Genomic DNA, 21,401 nt, shown 5'->3' on the forward strand with positions numbered 1-21,401 from the left:
GCTTCTGCTCCTCCTTTCATGTTCTTTATCTTCCAGGAGTCTCTGAATTCCCCTGGAGGAAGAGAGACAGTTTCTAGCCTTAATCACTGTGCATGCAGAGGCAGAGTGCTCTTGTCTGAGTGCTGCCAGGACTTACCCTCTGCCATTGTTCAAACCCAGCTGGAAGAGATGCCCTGAGAGCAAGGGAAAATAAGCAAAGCCATGTCAGCACAGGTATCCTTCCCCTCCTCGAGCAGCTGGCTCCTCACGCCGCCTGGAACACTATTAAAAGCGTGCTCTTTCCATGGCAAACATCCAGACCGCAGCTCATTGCAGAATCCCTGGTTAATTTGGAATCTCTGGCAATGGAGCATGAGGATGTGGCTTCAGGAACTTGCTGCCTCCTGCTTTCCTGGGGAGGGACCAGTCTGTGACTCCTGTAAAATAGGCAGAAGGACTCAGTTCTCTGTGTCAAACTGTGGCAGGTCCAAGGGGTTAACACAGAAAAGGGTAGGAGACCAGAAGTGCTAGGACTCAGCAAACACAGGGCTCAACTCCTGAGGGAAAAAAGATTCTTGGGGAAAGGAGCTGCGTCAGACTCTGGTGGGAGGAAAGTTCCTTGGTAAGGAATAACCAGGAATGATGGATTGTAGCTGCAGGTGTCAGCAGCAATTTGGAGGCTCAGTGCCCTCAGCAGCTCAATCCCTGCTGCAGCCACAGGTCCCCCTGATTAGTGCCAGTGCCCCCATGATGCCAGCAACCACTCAGGGGGATCTGGTTCCATCCCTTCCCTCCAAGCCCCTGCTGGGATTTGGGGATTTCTGTTGGAAACCCAGCACACTAGCACCGAAAGGCAATGTCTATGTGTAGCTGGCCTGTACCTGAGACAGTTCCTGATTATGGGAGAGGTGAAGCCACAGTGCCCAGTGCTGCGCATACTCAGAGCAGCACAGCGTAAAGCACAGCTTCTGTCTACTGGGAGGGTCTTGCTGTAATTCTTGGCATTCCCTGCCTTCCAGGCCAGATTTATAGTGCTGCTGATCCAGCTAAACTGATGTTTAATTGCTGTTGACACAGATGGCAGTGAAGAGAGGTTGTTGCCATGTGCAGCTGCACCATAAGGCCAGTGCAGTTCTAAACTGGATGCACTGGTTGCAGTGGGGGTCCTGCAGTGCACCTGCAAAGTCATTGTGCCTTGCATACGCACCCCTCTGCAGGTTACTGTATCCCCTGGAGCTCTTTGGCCGAGCCAGTACGTACAGTGCATTTAGCTCTTCAAGGCTAATGGGGAAATGAATGCTCAGCTCTGTTCTGATGCTCCTCTGCAATCAGTGTCACCACAAGTTCACTGGGGATCTCAAACTTGAGACAGTTCACAGAGGAGTTTATGTTCTACCTGCTTTATTGGTCAACAGTCCATTGGGTTCTCTATAAAACCATCCTGTATGCACTTAAGATAGCAAGAACTGACTCAGACCTGTGACACTTCACCCAAACCGTGCTGCCTGACCACCACAGATGGATACAGCCCTGCCAGTAGCATCTCTGGACTATGGATGTGTCATGGTTTAACCCTGGCCAGCAACTAAGCACCACACAGCCACTCGGTCACCCCCCTCCCAGTGGGATGGGGGAGAATCAGAAGGGTAAAAGTGAGAAAAATTCGTGGGTTGAGATAAAGACAGTTTAATAATTAAATTTAAAATAAATTTAAAAGAAAAAAGTAAGAAAAAAAAACAACAAAGAGAGGGAAAATAAAAATCAAGAAAAACAGGTGATGCGAAAGAAAGCAATTGCTCACCACCAACCAATGCCCAGCCAGTCCCCGAGCCACAGCAGCCCCCACCATCCTGTTTTATTGCTGAGCATGACTTCATAAGGTCTGGAATATTGGTCAGTTTGAGTCAGCTGTCCTGGCTGTGCCCCCTCCCAACTTCTTATGCACCCTCAGCCCACCTGCTGGCAGGGCAGGGTGAGGAGCAGAAAGGCCTTGACACTGTGCAAATACTGCTCAGCAGTAGCTAAAACATACCTGTGTTATCATCACAAATGCAAAACACAGCCCCACACAAGCTACTGTGAAGAACTGTAACTCTATCCCAGCCAAAACCAGTACAGGATGTGAACTGTTAGCCATGTTTGCTAACTGCACCATCAGTTGACTGTTTTTTTGGTCAAAAGGACCGCACAGCAAAGAATCAGTACAGACAGGAATGTCCAAATGCTGGAAATACGAATAAGTTGGTAGACAGTGCTACTGCTTGACCAGGGGAAGAAGGTTAACTTCACAGTGAGAGAGATCCGGTCTAATAGGTGATTTTAGTTACCCACACAAAGAGGCCAATTACTGTAGCAGGACAGAACAAGGTGTATTTTCAGTATCTAGACCAAAAGTTAGTGGTGGAGAACACAATAAAATTTGTAGGCTAGGGTCAGTTTACTCCCAGCTAACGAACAGAACCTGGGCCAAGAAGTTTAACCAATACAGGCAATACAGTTACCAAAGTCTGACATAGTTTGAGGTAGAGGGGTACCAACCAGCACAGCAACACAAAACTCACAATACAGAGATGGCACTGCAAATAGGTGAGTAATTCAGAAGGCCTTTTAATTGTAAAGTAAAGAATAAATAAGTGGACTTGTTGGAGAAGCTGTTTCAGCTTTGACACGTGTCAGATGGAGGTTTGTTACTGCAGCTCAGCAGGGAAGCAGGCAGGGAAGAAGTACTGCATGAAAGTCAGGGCTGAAGTAGCATTTAAAACAAGCAGGGAATGGAAGCAGCCCCCGCAATGTGGACTTGCAGAGAACAGAAAAATAGGGCAGGTAGTCAAGTCCATGCTTGCAGGAGCAGGATTAAAACAGTTGGAAGCACAAATAATATAAGATTTAAAAACAGGGAATGTATTTAAGGCCATTAAAAACAGGATCTTATTTAAGGATTACCTACAAGAAGCCGTGCTAATAGCACATTAAGTTTACAAAGTCAAATGATCAAGGTAGAGAATGCTGATATTAAACTTGCTCGTGAAATGTTAATCTCCTGTGTACATACATTCTGCTGCAGTTCTGCTGACTATCACATAGGAAATCTCGCAAAACAAAAGGAGAGCCCAGCCCTTTGGGGTTCCAATCTGGCAACTCAAGCACATCCTTCCACTTATTTTGGCACTCCCTGCAGGGGGAGGACCAGGTATAAACAGGGTGTAATCACATAATTAGGGGTACGTCTATTGTACATGTTCAGTGTTCAGGAGAGGAATGATTCCTTTCCTTGTACAAGCTACTCTAGCTATGTCTTCTGCACTCCTCATTCCGATATTTAAGGATTTACAGCCCATCTGGAACAGGGAGTGTTTAGGTCAGAAATTAATTCAGCCCTGTCTAGTTGGATAGTTTTCAGCTCTAAATGAAAGATATTTCTTGGCACCCAGCAAACATTCCCAAAACCCTCATGGAGAATCCATGTCCTCCCATGGAGGTTTGGCCTGAGATCAGTGGATTAAGCATTTCCACCTGTTGTGCATTCTCCCCAAATTGTTCCTCCCTTTGCTGCATGCAGCACTTGAGAGAAAATGTACAGGTATGCGTGATGGGATAAACATCTTGCCCTGCAATGAAAGCCCAGCGATATGAACTGGTTTGTCACAAGATTTGCAGCATCCCACTCAGACCTGTGCATCCCAGGTAGGGAGGTGCACCTCCACTTGCACAACCAGTTCCTTTGCAGGGCCCTACCCCCACTGCCTGGACAGCAGAGCAGTGTTTGCCTCCCTTTCCCGGCAGGGCTTGTTGATATTCAACTTGCTGAGGAAATGGAAATCCGCTGTGTGCATACCTTCTGCTACAGGGTGACCCTTCTGTACCCTGGACATGGGGGCAGGGAGAGTTCTACAGAGAGCGCCGCAGTGGTTTCCGATTTTAAACTGATCTAGTGAAACAGAGCATTCCATTCTGGTTATCTTCTATTGATTTCCATGATTTATTTAGTTCACATCAATACATTCAGGCAGAAAAGGACACAGTGCTGTCTGCTCATGCAGCTGTGGACTACTGACAACGTGGTCCATAAGTGACATCCAGACCTAAATGGCCCGATGAGGTAGTTTAGGCACTACGCGACCACAGCCAGTGCTAAGCCAACTAAAAATCCCATCACACAGCACAGGAAGTACTGTTTTTCCTCATTCTTGCTAGCTAGGCTTTATACAATAGTCTTCCATACCTGCCATTCCCTTTCTAGTCTACAGAGAAAAAAAAAGAACAAAATCCCTGTTTCTCTTCCCCTTCCACCTCCCCAAAAGGCTAACAAACAAAGGAGCTGCTTTATTTGATGTCAGGAACCTTGCCCCTCTCTAGCCTCTGCAGAGCTGAGAGTGTATTTAGCAACAACCAAAGGTCGGGGCTGTGCAATGGGAGGCCCGATAAAAGTCCATAGCAAGCTGCCCTAGGCGGGGTGTCAGGCCTGCCTTCTAGAAAAGGATTAGACCAGATCAGATGATCCCAGGTGAACTGCACCCAGTGTTGCAAAGGAAGATTAAACCAAAACCAAAATACATGAAGATCCCTGTCAAGACAATTTGGAAGGAATTCCTTGTCAACACTAAAAAATACCTGTTCATGTAACAATAGAGGACCCCAAATCCAGAGGCAGACTCTGTGTTACTTTCATGGACCCTGGCAAGGCATTCAGCTACCTGTGGGGAATGAGGCAGGATAAAACAGACAAGCAAAAGTCTGTAGCCAGATGACAGTTTGGGATGAGAAAATACAGGCTAGTGGTTCAGGAGTTCTGAGACAGGAATCTCTGAAGGTGGGGAGAATATCCTGGGGTAGTGATGCTGTTACACTGGCCCTCTTCTACATGCTCTCCAAGGCCATTGCTATGGACCTCCACGAGAGAAATAATACTGAGCTCAGCAGGCATACATCTGATCCAGTGTGACTCTTCTTACATTTATGTCCTTAGCAATTTCCTCATGTGTATCATCACCCCAGGTTTAAAACATATACATCTAAAACCAACCTCTCATTCTCTGCCACACCACCAAATCAGCCAGGAGGCATTAACAATGCAAAGAGGGAACCCACACCAGCACAACAGTGCAAACATTCAGCCCAGGGCTAACTGCTCCTGTGTCAGCCTGTGACAGATGTACCCGGGATCAGCACAGACATGGGCCTGCGCTTGCAACAACCCCCTTGTTGTGCACACATTGAGGCAATCAATCCCTGCTTTGGAAGGCACCACTCCATCTCACCCTCAGCAGAGAGCCCTGCAGCCTGCTTACAAATCAATAACCTCCCAGCAGGCCCTACACTGGGAATGGAAGGGGACGTGGTTGTGTATAACTCTGAAACTCAGCCCTGTCTCTGACCCCAACCATGTGTTTTCCTGGTGCGTTTAATCTGACCGGACCAAGAGTAAACCTGGGTGCTCATTTTGGGAAAAGCAATAAGGAAAGAATGGGAGCAAAGTGGGTACCACTAGTGGCTGGGAGCTAAGAAAGAAGGAGGATTTTAGATGGCAAACACCACAGGGAGTCATGAGCAGGTGGCTATAAAGACTGCAGCTGGCTACAGCCGTGTCCCGCTGCAATGGGAGAGAGGTGAGAGGAGTGACCGGATCCGTCCCCGCTCGCCTGGGTTATGCAATTCACTGTATCAGAAGGTGAAATCCATGTTAAGGAACTGGCTGCCACAACATGCTACTTCCTGCTGTAAGCTGCTGCGAGCACGCCACGTCCCTTCACCAGCTCCCAGCCAACGCCCAGGGTCAGCTCCAGACCTTGCATCTAGAATTTAAAGTAGGTAGTAAAATCAATTATATTAGAGATTGGAAGAGCCATTCAGAGCCACAGAACAAACCCTGTCCCTGAGGAGCAAGGCCCTCACGCTGATAAGGGGCCCTCACACTGATAAGGTACTCTCCCAACCCTGACCTGAAATGGGCTGAAACATCTCATGGTGTAAGGCTGGTGGCCATGGGGTGTGACTTAAACTAGAGCAGGAAAAACTGCACTGCCCGGGGACATGCAGAGTCCCTGTCTAGTCTCACCCTTGTCTGCCCTGTTGCTATGTACGAATTTTCCAAACAGGCACCAGGGCTTGGTTTTCTGGGCTTCATAAAGGAGCCATTTGGGAGGGAGAGTCTCTCTCCCATGAAACAGTCAGAGAGGCTGGACACTTCTGGGAGGAGCCAGATGTAAAGCTAGGGTGAAGTACACAGGATTGAGGATGGGTATTTGGAATGGAATGGATTTGCACTCAGAGAGGAGGAGATGAACCTGACTACTGAAAAAATGAAGTCTTGGTAAAGCATTGTCCCCTTGGTGATGAAATCTGAACGTTTTACTCTAGCCGTACACATGCACTCATCAATCCTCACACCCAGACGAGTTTTCTGTGACCTGGGAATGAGGAGGAGTCAGTAGCTCACTGAAATCTATGCAGCATGTTGCTGTTGTCAATCTGAGTGCTGGAAAATGGTGCATGGAAATCCCAGGTCACCTCAAACCTGGCACAGACAGGTAGTTAGCAGACAGATACAGGGTTAAAGGCTATCACATTTTTTAGGAATTCACTGATAGAAGTGAATGTGCACACATTATTTGTCCAATGCTTCTGAGAAAGAACAAAGCAAGAGCTGCATATTTGTACATTCAAAGAAGTTTCATCCAAAATCCTCGAGAATCCCCAGACCCACTGTGCAGCTACAGAGACTTTATCACAAATACACAGCAAGCCCAGCGTTTTCTGAAAGTATCATATTCACTGAATACATGGTACGCAGCCAAAGTCTGTGCTTGGTGGGCCTTGATAGCAATACCAGACCCAGAGAAATCCCGGACAAATGTAAAAAATTCTCATACTGCATGCAGAAATAATCTCCAGCAGGAAAAAAGAATGTGTTCAAGACATCCTGGATACATGATAGCTTCTTGGACTTGACATTATTGTTTAGTCAGACTAAATCAAATGCATTTCAGTCCCCAAAGAAATGTTTTTCTGGGTATGCAGCAACACAAGCTTCTGTAAGACTGGGTTACTTCTCATCAGTGTGGCAACTGTGGAAAGGCACACTCAGCTTCAAGTGCCAACCGCGTGGTCCCACTGTCTTGATGCCCCCTTTTCATGCCACATGCTTTTTATGCCACATGAGAAGCACGCTGAAGCTCCGTGAATGAAGCTTTACTGCAGCTGATGCAGCATGACAGAACAGATTTCAGCTGCCCAAGTGGCTGTATGAAATTTGACAAAGTAGCATCAAAACCTGATTTTCTCACCAAAGTCTGACAAATACTTCATGGAGCTGGAACACTCCTGGTAAGTCCAGATTAGCGGGAATAACAGCGCTTTTCAGAGCTGAGGTACATATCAAAAATCCATTTCCCAATAGCTGTTAAGACAAATCAGACCAGGTAATTAGTGCAGTAGTTATGTGAAAACCTCAGTTCAAGCTGGACCAGGGCATACTATAACACCGCAGCCTGGCCTGAATCTCTGATTTGTCAGCTAAGATGAAAAGAATACTCACTGCACTCACAAAATGATACCATCTTAATTTTCTGCTTTTGCAAGGTGTCTGACCCTTCTAGTTTCATGGTCCTGTAACATTTCTAAAGGGGAATAAAACACCATACGGTTAACAGTTCAGGGTCTGACCCACTGCTAAACTGCATTGGCAGAGTTGAAAGGACAGTTAGAGCATTGTGAGTGCTATTTCAGGTCAGAGCATTTTAAAAGCATGAAACAAATCTTTCAAACTCCTAAGACTGGTTTAAAAATCATGAGATTTAAACCAGATATCATTGCGGGCACTTATTTTCTATAGGTTTTAGAGCTTAGGTCAAACTTTTCTCATAGGTTGAAGATTTCCTTAGTAATTTGGAAGAGCAGAACCAAATTATCTTTTTGAATGAACACAGGAATTCTCACAGATTCACCTGATGCCTAAAATGGGGGGCTTTAAGGAGAAGGGAAAAAAAAGATTGCAACATGTGGAAGAATGAAATCCAATTTGGCCTATTTTGTCTTTTATCCTGCAGGAAAAGGATTCCCAAAGCTGGGCTTGCAAAGGTCTGATCAGGCATGGGTACTGATATTTTTGTTTCCAACTGAGAAAAACACAACAGATTCTAAGAGGAGAAAAAAAGAGAACATTTAACTGCCTTTTTTTTTTCTCCAAAAAGAAGAAAAACTAAAATATTGTAGCTATTTTCCTCTTTCATCTTCCATTAGCAATTGCTATGATGGCTCATGATCACTTCAGGTGTTTCCTTCCCGTCTGAGTATGAACACCTACAACTGCAGATTGCAATTCCACCTGTCTCAGACAGCTAGGACTATTCCTGGTCTTCTTTACCAAACAGCTTTACTAAGGAGACCGTCTGAGCTAAAGGCACTTTGTAGCCAAGGTCATACCCCAGCAAAGTTAGGCTAAGCAATTAGTATAAAACAAAGGAGATGAAAAAACAGAAAAACAAGTTCGTTCAGGTCTCAGAGCTGACTGGAGCATATTACAAGAGGTTAGCTGGAACAGGGGCGGCGGTTATTAGAAATTTAATGTTGATTGGATTCTTCGAGTATATACAAACTTGATAGCACTAAGCAAATAGTTTGTGCTTGTTGAGGATTAGATTACATAAAAGCAGAGAACACTTATTTTAAAAAAACTAATTGCAAAGCTGCATATACTGCCCTGACGTCAACTGGCCTAGCCACCCAGCTCATGGTTCAAAACAAGGTTTCTGTTTCATACTCACGGTATGCTTATTGAACAGGAGCCAGAGGAGCTAGATCCTGCCGAAGCTTGCTTCTTGATACAGGTACTTGTATGTGTGATCACTCCCAACCATCCCTCAAGCCCTAGTCAACCTCCCGCTGGTGTGGAGACAGCCAAATTCTCTAAACACAGCTTAGTGCTCTTTTATCTCTTACATGTTTTTCAGCCACTCATTATGTTTGGCATCACTCTTTGGAAAAACAAGTATATCAATATTATTTGTGTTTTTTTCCCCTTCCTCTGACTCTGTCCTTCTTTCTCAGTCCTCTCATCCTTGCTTTCTGGAGGACTTTTGCCTTTCTTTTCTTTCAGTAATTCTGAGTGTGCACCCATGCAGGTTTCATTTCCACACCCCATGCTTAAATGATCACAATGAAATTGTTAATAGCAATAATAGCATCCTTAGCAGGCTTCAGTTACTGTGCCCTTGAGATTCGTAGGAGTGAGGGGGTTCATCACTTCCCATCACTTGTTCCAGCTGACTGTAGACCCAGCCTGGCAGGACTCCATCACACTCCCTTCAAAAGTATCACTTTTGTTTAGGCTGCTGACAGGACTGGAGATCCACACAGGAAGAGGAAAACATGTTCTATTTTGTTATTGTTTAAAATTGTTTCACATACCTATCCTGCTGAAAAAGCTTAGCTCAGCAGGGGGAAGAAGCAATTTCCTGAAACTGATGCCTGTGCTGCCCTTGGAAGGATGGTGCTCCGGTATCAGACTGCAGATGCGTACACTACAGCAGCCGCTTTCCACCCGGGAAGTAGGTTTGGCAATCTCATTAATATTTCTGTTAATATAAACCTTAGGACACACCACAGGGGTTTTACACTTCCCATCCAAACACCTGACTTAAATTGGGGGCATTTAAACACCAAAGGTACTGATTTCAGTAGGATCTACATGGCTTTCCAGATCTGGTCCTTTGGCTTTAAGTCCTTTCCATTGTGCTATTCCAGTAACAGTTGGTGCAAGCACTGCTTGGCCTGGTGACTGCGCAATGGCTCTCTCCTCCCTCCTCCCAAGAGAAGATATAAAGATTTGCCCACATCTCACTCTTCCACCCTCAAGAGCCGAGCACTCCCACAGAGCATTGCCTGCAGGCCCGGGGGTCTTTGCAACGTCCACCCTGTGATCCAAGTGTCAGCCCCTTGGCCTCACATGGCCTGGCCGTTTCACTGGCTGCTTTAAATGGACTCAGTGCGCACAGCCGGGCCCGGGAGCCCCTCGGCGCAGCCTGGTTCTTGGGGCAGCTACCACCCGGCTTCGAGCTCCCCTGGGCCGAGCTCTCAACCCTCCGCCTGCCTCAGGCCTGTCCCTGCCAGTGCGAGCGCTGACCACCGGGCCTGCCCGCAGCCAACAGCAGGCCCGCGCCGTTCGGGTGGGCAAAGCTGCTCTAGTTGCTCTCCCCTCTCCTCCGCGCCAGCCGCTGGCTCCGGGGACAGCGATCCCCCGCCCCGGGCCGGGCCAGGCCCGCGCCGCCCGCCTGAGGGACCAGCGACATCCGCAGCGGAGCCGACGAGCGGCCGAGTCTGAGGAGGGAGGCGCCGGCCTCCGTTGGCGGGAAGACTGAGCCCCGCCCCCTCCCCGCCCCTGGTTACGAATCAACCAATAGCTAGAGCGGGAAGGTTAAATTCATATCTGCGATCCAATGGCGCACAGCAGGGCGCATCCCACGCTGTCGCCGCCCGGTTCCGATTGGGAGAGCGGACGATCTCAACGCGGAGGCACCCAATAGCGCCGCGAGGAGGTTGCGCCTCCGAGAGCGGCATAGCCAATGAGCAAGGCGCGGGGAGCCAACCGCCCCGCCCCCCTCCCTATATAAAATAGGGCCGGGAAGGGCGGCCGCTTTCGAGGTGCTGCCCAGACACGTTGCGCGTCTGCTGCTCCCAGCGCTGCCCGCCGCCGGCCCAAGCCATGGTGAGCGGGGTGGCCGCGGGAGGGGGGGGGCTCTCGGCGCCGCTCGGCACGCCGAGGCGGTGCGGGGGGGGCGGGGCGGCCCCTCCCGTGCTCGGCGGGAGGCGCGGGTCCGCCCCGGCCCGCTGAGCCGGCGGCGGGGGAGGAGGGACGGGTCGCCGGCGGGCCCCGAGCCGCGCCGCCCCGGCGGGCCTTCGCGGTGCCCGTGTCCCGCCGCGCTGCCTCGTCCCAAAATGGTGGCGGCTCCTCCGAGAACATGGCGGCCCGCGGCGGGACCCTCAGCCCCCGGCCGGCTCCGAGGTGGCGGCTCTCTCGGAGGTGGCTCCGGCCCGGGCCCTCCGCAGCAGGCGCGGCCCGGCCTGGGGCGGCCTCTCCGCCCTGGGCGCAGTCAGCCCCCGGGGCCCGCGTCTCCCTGAGCCGCCGGAGTGGGACGTGGTGGGGCGCCCAGCGCGCACACCGCGGTGAGTGGGGGTGAGCTGCTGGGGTGCTCTCGCGGGTACCTGTTGAATATAAAAAGGGGGGGAGGAAACCTTCTTGGGGGGTGTGGGACCTGGAGCGGCGGAGGGGCCGTCGCACCGGGTGTTGCCGGGGGTGCAGCCGGTCCTTGCCCCCGCCGGGGCCAGGTGCTGGCTGTGGTGTGAGGTGGTTTGGAGAGGCCAGGGAATGGGGCTGATGGTGGAGACTTCCCGAAGGACTTTGTGAGACTGGCTGGGTAATAAAGCTGAGGTGGCATGACCTTGTAAGGTAGGAGTCAGCCTTGAAGGGATACCTGAAGGGTGTGATAAAGGGCTGGGACATCTTGAAGAGGACAGATCAGCTGTTGAGCTGTGCAGTACAACAAGTGGGAGCTGTCAGTTGGAGTCTCGGGGACAAGCATGAGGTCCTTCTCCGTGTGGGTGTTTGCCCTGTAGGTCTCTTTTTGAAAAGAGATTGTGGATGTCAGAAGGTTACATGGATTTTAAAAAATGTAGTAGGCTGTTTCTGTAGGGTTGTGAATGCATAGGAAATATTTGGTGAACTGAAAGTGGTTAGGAGAATATTGTAAGTATGTGTTGATGTCCTTATCTTGTTCTTAATCTTCCATGGGGGGCTGTTTATGGTCACATTATTTAAATTAAGCCAAATCATGAGTGTGAATGCAGTCCCTCACTTCAGCAAAGGATGCAGTTTCCCTTGAGTTTCATCCTAAGGAAACCACATTCCTCATTATGGTATGTTGTTGAACTTCGTCTGAGCTGGTACAGCCATTACCATGAAACTTGGCTTTTCATCAACTTCACACAGGTGAAGCTGTACCCAAAATACTGTGCTGGAGAATACAAGGGGCCTAAAGTGTGATACACCAGTACAGTTGGAGTGAGCTGGGCTTCTTCAGCCTGGCAGAGAATACAGCAAGGGGCTACCTAGTAGCAGACTACAGCTACCGAAAGGGCAGTTACAGAAGACAAGCCAGTGCTCTTAAGCTGGAGCACATCATATAGCAAAAGGAGACAGAGGTAATAGAGGCTGGAGAGGTTCAGGCTGGGCTGGGAAAATTCTCTGGGTTTTTTCACTGAAACTGGTTCTATGCTCAAAAATAGTGTAAGTGGGGGAGAGCATTTAGTATTACGTACTTAAGGATTCTGTGTCCTGACTTGTAGCTTGAATACAGCACTTAACAGTACTGTCTGTAGTATATATTTAAACCTTAACTATGAAACTTCCACCAGTGATGTGTAAAGGCCCAGAATTGTAATGAGTGTGACAGTTGTCTCTTGCCTGTCTTTACAATTTGGAGATTATACTTTCAAGGCTGATTTTGTTCTGTTCTTTAGTATTCTTGGTACTGGAAGACTTCTGCTGCTTGAAAAGGCTATGCAGAGCAAAATAGGCGGAGTCTCTTAGTGTCTAACAAAGATGTGTGTTTCGTTAAACAGCCACATACTACTTAGAAGTACTTGGTAGAGTTGCAGGAAAGCAGTTGAAGGGGATCTCTCAAAGCAGGGGTAACAGCAGCACCAGGCCAGGTTTTTGTGACTGACTTTGTCTTGCCAAGTTTTGCAAACTTCCAAGGATGGAGATCTCTTCCCACCTCTCTGGTGACCTGTTCCAGGGCTGTACCACTGCTGGGGAAGCTTTTCCTAACACCCAACCTGAATCTCCCACCATCCTCCTAACATCTGACCTGAACCCTCCTGCAGAGCAGAGAGAAGGGTTCTTGGTGTGCTGGCCATGTGTCTCCTTTTGTAGCCTGGCACATTGTTTGCCTTACTGAGGATGAGAATGCCATGTTGAACATTCAGGATGGTTTCTGTGGTAACCCCCAGGATCTTTTCAGCAGGGCTGTTTCTCAGTTACTTGCTGCTTTGTACTGATGCAGGGAGTTACTCTGTGCCAAGTGCTGAACTTTGTCGAAATAAACATGCCATGCTTTTAACATGTGCTGTGTTGCCCAAGTTGTACTTTCAAAGACTTAAATTTTCTCTTTGCAACATGAATGATTGTTGTTGTGTTGTGTAGTTTGACGTAGTGGTGCTCGTTCATTTGATGCTGGAAAACTCATAGTCTGTCTTCCATGCATCCACCTTGCTTGGGCATGCTAGTCCCTACATGCTTCCTTTCAATGCCCTTCCCCAGCTGCCTAGGCTCTTCACTAACAAAGCTTGAGTCAATGGTAGGACCTCAGTACAGGTGAGGATCCAGGCTGAAGTGGTGGTATATCTCTATTCTTTCTCCTCTCACTGTAGGAAAGAGTTGCAGGCTGCCCTGCCTTCCTGAGAGGATGATGTGGCTTAATTCATTGCTGTGGCCTGGCTTCTCTGTGACAGTGCAGCCTTGTTGGGCTGCATGCTGAAGCTGCTTTTCCTGTCACCCTTTTTACAGTGTGTAGGTTGGCTGTCCTCTACCACTGCAGTACTTTGCAAAGCCCAGTGCTTTGGCCTGGAGAGCAATGGAGTCATGGCCTTGGAGAGGGGTAGTGTGGCAGCAGCTTTGTGTAAGGCTGGTTGCAGAGGATGTGGATTGCTCTTCTGGAAGCTGTATATCTGAATACACAGCTGAGATGGATGGGGAGCTGGAAAACAGTGGTTCAGTGCTGTGGTTGAGAACAGATGATAGGGTTTTTTTGGCAAATATAGATTTTAATTTCTTGGGGTTCCCAAGGAAATTGAAAGGACTGTGCTCCTGCTTTCCTGTATTGACTATTGATGTGGACTGGGCAGTTCCAGGTCCTGCTTATGCTGGAATTTCAGGGGTCAAATTAGTTGTATCATCCAATCATAGGGTCTGAATATAGTTAAATGTGACTTATTCAAAACTGTCCTATATGCAGGCTCTTCTAGAATGTGTTTAACTCTCACTCAAAACTAGAAGTTAAATATAAAATGCCACAGATGGATCAGGAGTTTGGAGATAGTTCCGTTGTGGTTTGGCTTTTAATATTCAAAACCCTATGCTGAAATATTAAGGAAGCTGGGCTTATGCTCTGGACATCAAAGGCAACTTGGGAATCCATAAATTGGTGTGAATAGATCCTTTTGCTGACATGAACTATTTTTACATAGCTTAAATGAGGTAGTTTTGTCTAGTGTTAAGGAGTTTAGTACTTTGTGTACAGTGGTGTGATGTAAGGCAAGGCCTAATGTTCCATATTTATGATGTGATACTAAGGGTTTTGTTAAGCAAAGACTTTCTTACAGAATGGCAAAGTTGCCTAAAGTGCTCAGGAGAATATTTTTTTTCTGATTTTATGTATATTAAACAAAATGGCCCTGGATCTTGCAGAAGGTTTTGCTCCCTCTGGTGGCTGTGCTTATGTGGCTCCTGGGGCTGGAGTTCTGGGGTGATGCTTTTCTGGTCACTTAGGCCAGTGACAGGTGTAGTCATCAGTTTTTCTAAATATTCAGTGTTTGTTATGGAGAGGAGTTGGCTGAAGGATTTGGAAGAGTTGATCAAACTCTTCCTGTCTGAGGATAGGAACAACAAGAAGGAAGGAGTTTGTAAAAATGACAATGTCTAAAAGGGTCTTTCTAGGTGGAGGTGGATGATGACTGAAAGAGGCTTTTGTGTTCTGTTGTATTTTGTGCCAAATGCCCCTAACACCAAGACAATAAGGCCAATGTTTTAATAGCTTTGCAGTATGGGAGTTCAAGCTCTGTGCTCAATGTTTTCTAAACAAGGAAACTGCTGTTTCTGCTGAGTGATCCAATTTTTTTTTTCTCCACACAGCGTGAGTGCATCTCAGTCCATGTTGGTCAAGCTGGTGTGCAGATTGGCAATGCATGCTGGGAGCTCTACTGCCTGGAGCATGGCATCCAGCCCAATGGTACCATGCCAAGTGATAAAACCGTTGGTGGAGGTGATGATTCCTTTAACACGTTCTTCAGTGAGACCGGTGCAGGAAAACATGTCCCTCGTGCTGTGTTTGTGGACCTTGAACCAGCAGTAATAGGTAAATAGTGTCCTGTGCAAGGGACAGTAGAACATGCTGTAGGCTTTGATTTAACTTACACTTTTTATTGACTAAGGGATCCATTTTTCTAGTCCTGCAAAATGCTTTGGGGTTTTAAATTTTTACTATGTAAAGTTTGCCTCCATCTTCCTGGTGATGGAAAATATTTGGCTTTATGTTCATTGAGACTGGCAAATGTGCACTCTGGAGCTCTAAAGAATTTAAATATCTTCTGCCAGTCTGTGGAATTAAATGGGTCTTCTGAATGTTGCATGCTTTTGCTATGCAAGGAACTAGTTATAACCTCTTGAAACAGTATGGCATAATGTGTACAGCAGTCCATAGGAACCTTTTTAAAAGTGATATGTATCATTAAGCAGATTTCTTTTTGTACATTGGAATGATTCCTGTGCTGTCCCAGAACAATCTTCTACTCTCTGTAGCTTGAATAGTGCTTGCAGAAATGAGTCTCAATTGCTAACCTAAATTCAGGGACTTCCAAACATGCACTTTAACTTCCTGCTGCCTTATCTTTGAATAACAATCCCCTCTTATCCTGAAAATCAGCTGTATCGCAAGCTCTGGCAACACTGGCTCTTACTGTTCAGATGTGATCCCATGCATCAGCCACTGACTGATCCCACATTCTGTGGCACTAGCTACACTGCCAGCCCAATGTGACCTCCCCAGTTTCACAAGGCCCTTGTTCCTTGTGTCATGAATCTTGTTTTTGCTCTCAGCAATGTGTGTGGCTGAAGTAATTCTGGAGCCAGTTCTGTGGCTGTCTTGCCTCAAGTAGTGATTTGGGGCTTTCATAGGAGGAGAAGTCTGTGTTGCCTGTGCTTGTGCAGTTGCTGTGTTTATCTTTCTGCAATACATAGAGAGTTGGGAAGGGGAGGTGAGTGAATAGGCTTAGGCTACTCCTATATACCCAACCCGGGGGGTCTTTTGTAACTTATTTTCATTGTAACACCCCAAACCACTTTCTGTGGCTAAATACAGTAGAATGAACTTCTGCAGGAGAGCAGAAGGCTGTTGGCTAGTCAAGGGTGGGAGTGCTGGACTGATAACTTTGAAATGAGCCAAAGCACCCTTGGCTGTATGCTAGTGTTCCCAGGAGCTGTTGCAGGTCTGGCTTTGTTTTCTTGAGCCCCATGGCTGTTGCTCTTGCTTCCTCTGCTGCTGGCCAGGTGGTGGCTCTAAGCAACCAGAAAAGGCTGAGAAATGAGGTGAGGGAGAGCAGGTGGGAAAGCTCTTGCCTCTGGGGGTGAGTAGCTGATGAGTCTTGGGACAAATAGTAAAAGGTAGTGTTCCAGCACTTGTTAATGATGCAAGTGTAGTATGGGGAGAAAGGCTGTCTTATGAAATACTTGGTGATACTAAAAAAGTTAGGGCTTTTTGTTAAAGGTTACATCATGTGCCTTTCTGGGGGCTAGCCTTTCTTTATTCCTGCCCTGCTTATTTGAAAATTATTGATCCAGTTTCCTGGGCAGGACTAGCATGATTCTTCCCATTCATGCAGCATGTCCCTCTGCACTGTGTGAAAAAAAAAATCTATTGTGCATACAGCAGCTCTGTAGCTGCCATGTGTGTACACCAGGGATTTCTGGAGCTTCCAGATCAGTGCTGCTCTTGGTAAAAGCAGCAGGACTGCTGTACATGTACACCAGCTCCGTGGATGTGGTGGTAAAATACCATCAAACTTTCCACCAAGAAATAGAGCAGTAACATGTCTGGGAACTCAACACAAGTGTTTTGAAAAATCTACCCCAGATAGATTTAATATGAAGGATAGCATGTCTGGGGAAGGCTTAGTTTAGCTGTCCCCTAAACTCTGTATTCTTTATTCCAGCACACTTTCATAGTCCAACGACTGATCCTCTTAACTCTTTTCCCCAGGACCACCTTGACTTATGTTGCCCCTACCAGCTACCTTTTTCTTTAGGTTCTATATTTTTTCCCTTTTACCCATATTTGTCCTTTATAACTTGGAGTGGTGATGCAGAAAGTCTTAGAAATACATGTATTTTGAATGGTACACGTCTCAATTGTTTTGATTTTGGTGCAGCTTGGAAATATTTTATAGACTATTGGATTGCAAACTGCAGTGGTAGCTGCAGTCAGTCTAAATTGGTTCAAATAGTTAACTATTTTTAAATCTTGAATTCTGTCTCACTTCAGATTAAAAAGAATATATGCAAACAGGCAACTTCATCTGTAGTTAATAAATCTCTTTGCTTTCCACCTGATTTTAATTAAAGGATGCAATACTGCATTAGCATACAACTCAAGAATGACTTGAGCTAAACCACAGATAAAGCTATGCTGAGTGTCTTTTGTACCTTTGTGATAAGACAGAACTTTAGCCTGCCAGATGTAAGTGCCTATTTCTGATAACTAGTGGAGATCATAACTAAATCATTCTCCAAATCTGTGACTGGTGGGGGATGCTGTGTGTTGTTCATTTGCATGGTTTCTTTATAACACAGCCATTTGTGCTGTGGAGCTTACAGCTCAGTATTTGAATAACTGAATATCTCTACAAGAGCATCTCCTGTTCCTTTTGAACATTCTTCTCTACCCTTGGCAGAAAGTACAATTAAGGGAAAGAAAGGGATAAGCAAGCAGTGTAGGCTCTGACTGCCCATAGCTGCAGAAGCAATAAGGCAACATCCTGGAGGGCTTGGAAAATAAGGGGGAAAAGCAGTATTTCAGATGCTGATCTGCAAAGTGGCCCTTAAGTTGTCTTCAACTGTGGAAGAAAGATTCTGCTGCTACAGTCCAGTTTTAAATTTCTCTGGCAGGTCAAAAATTTAAACTTACATGTAAAATGGGACAGTTTCTTAAACTTCATTTTTCTTGGGTAGTCAACGTTTAGACTGTACTAAGTATTGTCACCTACTGGTAGGTAGAAATCCAGCTGCTTTTTATCTTTAAGGGTTTAGGTGCCTTACTCTGGACACTCTCAGAAGCTTGAAAAACCTGTTCTACATAGAAAACTAACTTATAAATAATACTCATCTTGTCTCCCCAGATGAAGTTAGGAATGGGACATACAAGCAACTCTTTCATCCTGAACAACTGATATCTGGTAAAGAAGATGCTGCAAATAACTATGCTCGAGGTCACTACACAGTTGGGAAAGAGATAATTGATCTAGTTCTAGAGCGTATCAGGAAACTGGTAAGACTTTTCTTCACTGAAGGCTCTTAAACATCCTTCTTTATCCTGTATTACAGGATTTGGAAATTAGGTTATCAAAAATACATAGCCCTATAGATTGTATTTTAATTTATTCCATGGTAGGAGAATCTGTGGACTTGGTTTGCATCTGTTTTTATTCTTAGCCAGCTGAGAATGGTTGGATTATTCCTGTCAGATATGACTTTGAAGTGGACTAAAATGCTGATTAGGTGCCCAAAACTTATAGTTTCATGTTCAGCTTCAGAAAGCCAGGACTGAGAATTATGATTTATATAGTTCCTGCTGGAAAAGGATTGGTCTCTGGCTGGGGTTCTTGCAAGGAAGTTTAAATAGGAGTGTTTGCTTCTGTGGTTTAGACTTTGTTTGAATTTCCTGTTGTTATAATTTCTGAATTAATTTTATGGTAATAACAGTAGAAAAGGAGTAAATCTCAGTAAGTTGGGATGTTTCAGGCTCCCCAGTACTTTGATCATGTGGCAAATTTATGAAGATGTCAGCTTAGAAGGTTAGAGTTCCCTTTTTAGGGCTGCCAAGCATGTACTTTACTGAATCTGTGTCACAAAAGTAAGGAATTCTCATTGCACAAAAAAATCCAGGGTATACCTCTGGTGCTTTAATATGGAATGCTGAATGAGTCTTACTGAAAAGTACATGTTTTGCAGATCAAAACAGGTATTCTCCACACTTGGTTGCCACTGTCTCTTAATTAAAGCTAAGATAAGTTTACAGCAGGCTGTACTTTGACCTGAAAAACATGGTTGTAATTTCTTTTTACAAGCTGTTGGAAGTCCCTGTCATTCCTGGGAATCAAGTTAAATGTCATGTGGCACTTCTTTCTGAGGACAAGGCAGTCTAGTTTCTTCATCTGAGAAGATTAAACTGGAATGGCAGTGTAATACATTTTGACAGCTTGCTTCCCCCAACTGAGTTACATGCTTGCAACTCTTACAGGATTATACTCATAGTTCTGGGACAGGGGATTGCTCAATTTTTGCGCAGGTAGAGAATGTCAAATCAGTGTAGGGGATAAACAGTCTGTAGTTCTTTGAATGTTATTGCTTTTCTTGGTCATTGTTAATGTCCTTGGCCTGAGAATTGGAGGTAGGGGAAGTTTTGAGGTAGTAATTGGAAATGGAGAGGTCACCCTCCAATATGTGGGGGCCTTAAAATAGCCAAGAATAGTGTTTTTTATGGGGCAGCTCCTTGATTATCAGTGGATGAATCAAATTCAGTATTACTTTCCTGAAAGCTTGAACAGTTGGTATGTGTCAGAATTCAGAGTTGTCTGTCTTGAGCTTGTTTTGGGATTCTTAGTGTCTACACAATTGATTTAACCCATGTATTTTCTCTTTCAGTCTGATCAATGCACTGGCTTGCAGGGTTTCCTGATTTTCCACAGTTTTGGGGGAGGCACTGGCTCAGGTTTTACTTCTCTGCTAATGGAGCGCCTGTCAGTTGACTATGGGAAAAAATCAAAATTGGAATTTGCCATCTACCCTGCACCACAGGTCTCAACAGCTGTTGTTGAGCCATACAACTCCATCCTGACTACCCACACCACTCTGGAGCATTCTGACTGTGCCTTTATGGTTGATAATGAGGCCATCTATGACATTTGCCGTAGGAATCTGGACATCGAACGCCCAACCTACACCAATCTCAATCGCCTCATTGGTCAGATAGTCTCTTCCATTACTGCTTCCCTCAGATTTGATGGTGCCTTAAATGTGGATCTTACTGAATTTCAAACTAACTTGGTGCCTTACCCTCGTATCCACTTCCCATTGGTAACATATTCCCCAATCATTTCGGCAGAGAAAGCCTATCATGAGCAACTCTCTGTGTCCGAGATAACCAATGCCTGCTTTGAGCCATCCAATCAGATGGTGAAGTGTGACCCTCGCCATGGCAAGTACATGGCCTGTTGTATGCTGTATCGTGGGGATGTTGTCCCCAAGGATGTCAACGCTGCTATTGCTGCTATCAAAACCAAGCGCACAATCCAGTTTGTGGACTGGTGCCCTACTGGTTTTAAGGCAAGTCTCAGTTATAGCATGATTTTTTTTTTCAGACTTCTTTCACTGTCATGGGCTTATGAAGTATACTTTCTTTTTGAGATGTCATGTAGGTACCTGATCTGTATTTTGAGAAATGGAGACTTAAGTTCTTATACAGAGCTGTTTTCTTGGGAGTGAAACATTTTATTCAACTACTGTCTGACTTCTTTGATTATAGTCACTGTCAGATGCTACAAAGAAGCTCATGGTCTCTTCTGCTTTTTATGTAGGTTGGCATCAATTACCAGCCACCAACAGTGGTTCCTGGTGGTGACCTAGCCAAAGTCCAGCGGGCAGTGTGCATGCTGAGCAACACTACAGCCATTGCTGAGGCATGGGCTCGTCTAGACCACAAGTTTGATCTGATGTATGCCAAACGTGCCTTTGTTCACTGGTATGTTGGAGAAGGGATGGAGGAGGGGGAGTTCTCAGAGGCTCGGGAAGATTTGGCTGCACTTGAGAAAGATTATGAAGAAGTGGGCACAGACTCAATGGATGGAGAAGATGAAGGTGAAGAATATTAAATACCACAAAAGTGAATTGCAAGTCTTTGCCATTTTACTGCCTCTTCAGTAGTGGTGTAAATCATGTCAAAATAATTGGAATAAACTTCTTTAATCAAGACATGTGGTAGTGTCCAGACACTATGTATGTTCATTAACTATATGCAAGTAGTCAGTAGTCCAGGAGATAGAATTTTTCTGAGAAAGATAGCTGAATAAAATAATCATGCTACAGTTAGATGAGTTCTTGTCCTTCAGGCATTGCTATTTGAAGAACTAATAGTGCATGTTTTCCCCCAGAATACAAGACTAGAAAGTCCTGAGCTTTGCTGGAAGATTAGTTAGCTACATTTTTTCAAGGCTCTAAAGCTGGTGTCACAAGAGGCAACAGAAACTAACATTGTATTACCCTTAAGAAAAGATGCAACACCTTTAAAATCAAAGGCTATTTGAGTTAGTTTTCTCCTATACTTGGACTTAGCATGGGCCAGTAACTTAGAAATGCAGTAACCTGGAAAGGGAAGAGGTGG

At 46.0% G+C, this 21,401-nt stretch overlaps 1 protein-coding gene across 1 annotated transcript; it reads left to right on the forward strand.

Moving 5' to 3' along the window:
* Nucleotides 1–10,596: 10,596 nt before the first annotated feature.
* LOC128154443 (tubulin alpha-8 chain) lies at nt 10,597–20,992 on the forward strand. Its single transcript, XM_052815110.1, has 5 exons — nt 10,597–10,681; nt 14,885–15,107; nt 18,142–18,290; nt 19,667–20,347; nt 20,599–20,992. The coding sequence occupies exons 1-5, from the start codon at nt 10,679–10,681 to the stop codon at nt 20,890–20,892; spliced, it is 1,350 nt and encodes a 449-aa protein (XP_052671070.1). The 5' UTR covers nt 10,597–10,678; the 3' UTR covers nt 20,893–20,992.
* The last annotated feature ends 409 nt before the right edge of the window (nt 20,993–21,401 follow it).

The sequence above is a fragment of the Harpia harpyja genome, chromosome 19, assembly GCF_026419915.1.
Source record: "Harpia harpyja isolate bHarHar1 chromosome 19, bHarHar1 primary haplotype, whole genome shotgun sequence".
Taxonomy (NCBI): domain Eukaryota; kingdom Metazoa; phylum Chordata; class Aves; order Accipitriformes; family Accipitridae; genus Harpia; species Harpia harpyja.